Source organism: Octopus sinensis, linkage group LG25, assembly GCF_006345805.1.
Source record: "Octopus sinensis linkage group LG25, ASM634580v1, whole genome shotgun sequence".
Taxonomy (NCBI): domain Eukaryota; kingdom Metazoa; phylum Mollusca; class Cephalopoda; order Octopoda; family Octopodidae; genus Octopus; species Octopus sinensis.
The window spans coordinates 12638240-12645964 of record NC_043021.1 but is presented as its reverse complement, the minus strand read 5'-3'; the positions used below and the strand labels follow the sequence as shown (position 1 = coordinate 12645964).

The 7725-nt window shown below is 36.2% G+C and overlaps 1 protein-coding gene across 3 annotated transcripts in view; it reads right to left on the bottom strand.

The window, feature by feature from the left end:
* LOC115224410 (sodium- and chloride-dependent glycine transporter 1-like) overlaps nucleotides 1–4397 on the bottom strand; it is a 38634-nt gene extending 34237 nt beyond the window's left edge. The window contains exon 1 of one of the 3 annotated variants that reach the window (XM_036513477.1): nucleotides 4299–4397. Coding sequence is in view for 2 of the 3 variants with exons in the window: in XM_036513478.1 (XP_036369371.1) it covers nucleotides 4196–4216 (21 nt within the window). In the remaining variant the exon portion in view is untranslated. The other 2 variants (XM_036513478.1, XM_029795307.2) reach the window with 2 other exon arrangements.
* Nucleotides 4398–7725: the final 3328 nt, after the last annotated feature.

Sequence of the window (7725 nt, the reverse complement as noted above, 5' to 3'; positions counted from 1 at the left end):
ACCCTGAGGCTGTAACTGAAGGAGAAAGTATAACAATTCTTTGGGACTTTCCAGTACATACATACAGAACCATCAAAGCTAACAAACCAGGTATTATTGTGAAAGACCAGAACAATAAAGTCTGTTTATTGATTGGCATAAGAATACCTTGTGATCAGAATATCTTGGCAAAAGAATTTTATAAGCTCAGAAAATATAAAGATTTGCTGATTGAAATTGAAAAAAATGTGACATCTCCAGACTGTTACAATACCAGTGATTGTAGGAGCAATTGGAATGATAAAAAGGGAACTGTAAATTATTTAAGAGTGCAAAAGATTATTGTTTTGACTGGTACATCACATGTACTGAAAAGAGCATTATTGCTGTGAATTTCCTCCCCCCCCTTTTTTTTTCTATTTTTCAAAGTTTCTTCCTTTTTTCTTTCTTTTTTCCTTCTCTTTTTTTCTATCACATATCATGACTTTGTAAATGGACAATCAGGTGTGTTTACTTTAATGGCCTACCAATGTATACAGCGAGTTTCTTTGCCCTATTTGTTAGGAAAACAAAATTAAAAGAATAATAATAATAATAATCATAATAATAATAATAATAATAATAATTATAACAACAACAATAATGTCTAAAAATTTCATTGCTCTGTCAGACTACTTAAGACTTTATCTTTGATTATGTTTATCTTTGAGTGCAGATGTAAATGTCTTTAACCCTTTCATTTCCATATTCTTTGTTGAAATACATTGTTTTAATTGTAAAAATAATGAAGGATTTAGTAAAATAAATTTCTTGTAACATTATTAAGTTTAACCCATTAACTGCCAAATGTTTTTATTCATATTTTTTGGCTTTGCCAGGTGTCTTGGGAGTTAAAATAATATATAGTTAAATTTTCTTCATATGTGAATTATTTTGGAAATTATAATATATTTTTCGAAAAGTACCAAATGGGGATTGCTGAAAAAAGCATATTTATCCGTTTCTACTCAATTGCAATAATAAACATTTTAGTTTTTTTGAAACTGTAGTATCAAATGCGAATTTGTATGAAATATTAATGAATGGTATAGATGGGAAATGTAAAAAGAAAAGTTTTCAAAACAGTCAATATTTTTGTAGTTCAAAAATTGCGATTTATGACATAAAATGTCCTCTAGAATTAGCCAGAGCTAATTTTGACAAACTTTAACTACTAAATATTGTTAAACACACCTCTGCGGATGCAATGTACATAAGCAATTCATTTTAAATACAACGAACAACCAGCAGTGAGACTGCATTTAGCAGATTCGCAAATGGGACTCATGACAGGCAATGGGTCAAGATGGAGAGCTAGCAGAATGGTTAGCATGCTGGATAAAATGCTTTGTGGAATTTTGCCAGACTTTATGTTCTGAGTTAAAATTTTACCAAGACCTAGATATGTTGATCCAGACTGTGAGAATATTCAATGATGACACCGGAATGCAGTTTAAGGTAAACAAGTGCACAAAACTGGTTCAGACATTTCTAGGAAGGTGACATGAGCCTTGAAGATAAAGCAAGGCTGGGAGACCTTCTGTTGTGGTAGATGAGGCTTTGCTCAAAACGGCTGAGCAACAGCCAAGCACAAGCACTCATACATTGTTGGCAGAACTTGGATCTTCCATCAATTAACGCCTCCATAAGCTCAGTCTTGTGAACAAACACTGTGGATAAGCTCCTCATGAACTGACCAATGACCAGACTCAACGACATGTGAACATTTGCAAACAACCACTGGCAAATCCTCGAGATGCCTGTTTTTGGCATTGAATTGAAACTGGGAATGACAAATGGATCTGTTTTCCTAATCCGAACAAAAGAAATTAGTCATTTCATTCTAGCCAGGCCTCAGAACATGTTGTCAAACAAGAGCTGTTTGAACAGAAGGTCATGTTGTGTTAGGTGAAATTTTGAGGGTGTGTTGCAACTTTGAGCTTGTCCCAGAAGCTCCTGCTGTGAACACTAACCTTTATGCTCAATAACTGCAGTGAGTAAATGATACCTATTTCTTTACTACCCACAAGGGGCTAAATGCAGAGAGGACAGACAAACAGATTAAGTCGATTATATCGACGCCAGTGCATAACTGGTACTTAATTTATTGACCCCGAAAGGATTAAAGGCAAAGTCGACCTCGGCAGAATTTGAACTCAGAATGTAACAGCAGACGAAATACTGCTAGGTATTTCACCCAGTGTGCTAATGTTTCTGCCAGCTCGCTACCATTTTTACAGTAAGTAAATGATACCTTGAAAGCTTGCTACCAAGCATTGGTCAATCAAAGACACACAATATGGCCAAGCATAAACTTGGCCTTGTAGTTTGGGTGTTGCATTCATAATCACTAACTCATGGGTTCAGTTCCTGGACAGAGCCATGCATTGTGTTCTTGAGCAAAACACTTAATTTTGTTGCTCTGCGGTCATTTCAAAATCTGATATGAGGCACACCTGTGCACCTGTACAGGTAATGTCCATTTGATTGAGGAAGTAGACTAATGTACAGCACACATTTGATCACTATAAACTAATCCTTTGTGCAGGTCAGACAGCAAACACTGAACACTCATTCATCATCTTTGACAGAAGAATCCATGACGACGACGATGACCACCACCACCACCATCATCATCATCATCATCATTATTAAGGCAGTGAGCCAGGAGAATTGTTAGCATGCTGGGATAATATGTTTAATGGCATTTCTCATGGTTTTACATTCTGAGTTCAAATTTTGCCAAGGTTGACTTTGCCTTCCAACCTTTTGAGGTTGATAAAACATGTACCAGTCAAGTACTGGGGTCAATATAACTAGCCCTCTGCCCCAAAATTTCAGGCTTTGAACCTATAGTAGACTGAATTATTATTATTATTGTTATTATTATTGAGTGAGAGAGCAGTGCATGCCATCAAAGTGACACTGGGGTAAAATATACGAAGCCCAGTATACCCATCATGACTACCCGTCTGATAAGGGTATACTAGGCACATGCATCACAACCATGTGTGCACGACATGGTGATCTCATATCAAGATAAACAGCACATGACCTTGCAGGTGGGGCCCAGTTAGAATTTTCTTCAGGTTGAGTAACCCATCCCACTCGAAAGGTCCCTGATTAAGGGTTTATTATTATTATTATATTATCCTCATTATTATTATTGTTACTATTATTATCATTATTATTATTGTTACTATTATTACTATTATTGTGGTTGTTGTTGTTGTTATTTCTAATTATCACAGGTTTTGTTGGAGCTCCGGGAGTCTTGTATGCGTAGTGGGCTTGCTACCTGCAGCCTGAGGGACCATGCTGTCTGTTCTTTTCAGCTATCCAATACTTTCCTGATTATTGTGGCCATGCCAAGGAGGCAAACCTTTTGTAACAGTTCTACTGGGCACTCTATTCCAGTTTCCTTGATGCCTTCTGATACTGTTCCCAAGGACCCGACAGTAATTGGAGAAGAAGAAGAAGAACAACAACAACAACAAAGTAAAAATCAGAAAGAAAGAAAAACGAAGGAAAGAAGAAACAAAAGAAGAACAACAAAGTAAAAATCAGAAAGAAAGAAAAATGAAGAAGAAAAACAAAGGAAAAAAATGAAAGATGAAAAGAAGTGAAAGAACAAAAGGAATTAAAACAGTAAAAACAGAAAGAAAAAGGAAATGAAGTAGAAAAACAAAATAATAAAAACTAAGAAAAATGAAGGAGATGAAGAAGAAGAATGAAGAAGAAGAAGAATGAAGAAGGGAGAAGAAAAACAAAATAATAAAAACAAAGAAAAATGAAGAAGAAGAATGAATACAAAGCAAAATGAAAGAAGAAGAATGAAAAAGACAAAGAAAAATGAAGAAAAGAAGAAGATGAAGAAGGGGCTTTTTTTTCAAATCTTAGTCTAATTTATTACTGGGGACAAAAGAAATCAAGGACTTTTGTCATAAACGGAGATTTTTCGAAGAGAGAGAAAGAGAGAGCAAGGAAGAATATTGAGAAAAATGTTAAGAAAAAAGAACATTCAAACATAATATAAATTCTTAAACAACATTGTTTAAATGAGTAAATCCCAAATATTTGAATATGAAATATCAGAATTTTACAATAATACACCTTAACGTTAATGAAAATATTTTAACGAAAATCTATTATAAGACAATAAAACAACTCTACTCACATGTAACTTGTAGACCTCCATAATAACTGAGTGAAGTGGAAGTCAAAGCAATACAAGAGAAAAGCAGGCAAAATAATAATAATGATAATAATAATAATAATACCTGATTATATAATCAATAATAATGTCTTTCTTCCCCCTCCACCACTTGATGTTTTTTTTTTTTTACGGTGGGGCGATCTTTGTACTTTCCAACTTAGATAAAGTTTGCTTAAACTTTATATTATTTTCTACCAACATTTTTCTTTTTTTTTTTTTTTTTGGGGGGTGGTGCAAGTGGGATTGAGGGTTGGTTGGCTGGTTGTTTTTTTTGGGTTTTTTTTTTTTTTTTAGCAAAATTGAGATAAATATATAAATGAATAAATATGTAAAATAGCTAAAACACCTAAGGGAAGTTGGTGTCGTGGCCGGTGCCAGTGACACATAAAAGACACCTGTGCCGGTGACAGGTAAAGCAAAAGGCACCCATTACACTCTATAAATTGGTTAGCATTCAGAAAAGCATCCACAGAAACCAAGCTGAAACAGAATGCAGCCTGGTGCAGCTCTCCGGCTTACCAGTTCCAGTCTAACCCATGCCAGCAAGGAAAGCGGACACTAAATGATAATGATGATTGATGATTGAGGATGATTGGTATTGATGATGAAGATTGATGACTGATGGTGATTGATGATGACAATTGATTATTGATGATGACGATTGATGATTGATAATGACAAATGATGATTGATGATGACGATGATGATTGATGATGGAATATCTCAGAAAATGATATATGCAGAGGCAGAAAAGTTGGAGCACTGAAACATTCTTTCCAACTGTTCACTGGCATTGAATAGATACACATGGAGTCACAATCTAGTCCTTAAGGTTATCTTCAATGCTATAAAGAACCAAATTGCTCTCATCAACAGTGGCAAAAAACCATTGAAGGAACCAACCAGAAATTTCGTTACCTTTGTGCACTCAGGATAGCAGATCCATTTGAAGAAGAAATTTCCTGGGAGTGATGTAAAGTGGAGTGGCAATTGGGAGATGGCTGCAGATTTACCAGGGTGTCAAGGAGTCTTTCCATCCCAGTTATGGAAACACCAGATATCATAATATGGTATGAAAGAGAGAAAGTACTAAATTTAGTCAAGTATAGGTGTAGGAGTGGTTGTGTGGAAAGTAGCTTGCTTACCAACCACATGGTTCTGGGTTCAGTCCCACTGCGTGGCACCTTGGGCAAGTGTCTTCTACTATAGCCTCAGGCCTACCAAAACCTTGTGAGTGGATTTGGTAGACGGAAACTGAAAGAAGCTTGTCGTATATATGTATATATGTGTGTGTGTGTGTATGTATGTGTGTGTGTCTGTGTTTGTCCCCCCAACATCGCTTGACAACCGATGCTGGTGTGTTTACATCCCCGTCACTTAGCAGTTTGGCAAAAGAGACCAATAGAATAAGTACTAGGCTTACAAAGAATAAGTCCTGGGGTTGATTTGCACGACTAAAGGCGGTGCTCCAGCATGGCCACAGTCAAATGACTGAAACGAGTAAAAGAGTAAAGCTGCCATTGAAACTAAAGACTTGTGTGTTGGAGCATCATCCTGATGAAACAAGACCCCTTTTCATCAGTTTTCCTGGGTGTTTGATCTTAATAACCTCTCGTAAGTGCCTCAGCAAATTGGCATAGTATTCTCTGTTGATGGTGTGGCCCTTTTGAAGATAGTCAATAAACACAATGCCTTTTGCACCCCACAAAAGTGAGGCCATCCTTGGCCTTCTTTGGAGCAGGTCCTGCATGGATTGTCTCTTTGTCTCTGTCTCAAAGTGATGAAGCCAACACTCATCCTGGGTTAGGAAAGAAACATACATTCATTCATACATACATACATACGTACATACGTACGTACGTACATCATACATACGTACGTACATACATACATACATACATACATACATACATACATACATATTACAGAGATGTACTCGCATAGCAAGTAATTTGATCTGAGATCGTGTGCTGAAACGAAAACAATTGCAGCGTGGAAGGTGTTTATAAGTCATTTAAGAAACACACAAGATGCAGCACGGATTTTTGTCAATGAACAGATCGCGGATTTTAGCAACGAAAATATTTTGACAAATTAAACTTAAATGTTGAAGTGAATCGAACGGCTTTTGTGTGTTTCTTAAATGGCTTATAAACACCTTCCACGCTGCAATTGTTATATATATATATATATATAAAATAATATGTTCCAATTACTCAATAGTCAAGATAAAACTCTGAGTTTCAGATGCCGAAGTGGAAATCCACAACACCATCTCTTCGGTTATCTGGCCATCTGAAAAAACGCTATGCAAAAATTTTTTCATAGCGTTTTTTCAGATGGCCAGATAACCGAAGAGATGGTGTTGTGGATTTCCACTTCGGCATCTGAAACTCAGAGTTTTATCTTGACTATTGAGTAATTGGAACATATTTTATAGATAAATTTCCTCTATTTACATAATATTAAAGAACCAGGATGGAGTTATAGTGCAATCTGATAAGACCAGGAATTTATATTGATTGGATACACCGCTTTATGATAAACTACTAGAAAAGGAAATAATGAAAAAATATAAGGTAGTTAATAAAAATTATTTAGGTAAATATTAACATAATTTCCAAAAGAAATCATGGTTAAATAGGGTATTGAAAATAGTACTGAACCATATGTTCCGCTGCATCCAAGAATAACGAAGAATACCATGTGGTTGGTAAGCAAGCTACTTACCATACAGCCTCCCCTGCACCTATATATATACATGTATATATTCATGTCTGTGGATGTGTGTGTGTGTGTGTGTGTGTGTTTGCATGTATGCATATTTGTATGTGTGTTTTCATGCGTGAGTATGTGAGCAGGGCAGGGTCCCAGTTTTTACCTTTAATCGAGCAACTCGACCCCGGGACATATTCTTCGTAAGCCCAGTACTTATTCTATCGGTTCTTTTGCCGAACTGCTAAGTGACAGGGACATAAACACACCAGCATCGGTTGTCAAGTGATGTTGGATGGGACAAACACACAAGCGCACATACATATATATATACATATATACGATGGGCTTCTTTCAGTTTCCGTCTACCAAATCCACTCACAAGGCTTTGGTCGGCCCGAGGCTATAGTAGAAGGCACTTGCCCAAGGTGCCATGCAGTGGGACTGAACCCAGAACCATGTGGTTGGTAAACAAGCTACTTACCACACAGCCACTCCTATCATCATCATAGATAAGAGTATCGTAGTTTGCTTGAAGCATTGTAGTACAGAAATAAAAAATGAAAGAAACAAGAAAAAAGGAAAAAGAAAATTTCTAACAATGCAGAAAAAAACTTTTATATTTCAGGGGCAAAAACCTATCATCAGAAAGAAGCAGTCCAAGGAATGTGTATTTGCACCGGTTTTGTTATTTTATTTTAAACTGTTCAGCATTTGGGTTACCAGCAGCAACTACTCTTCAACTTTTGCTCGTGGTCGTTGTGATGTATTTTCGT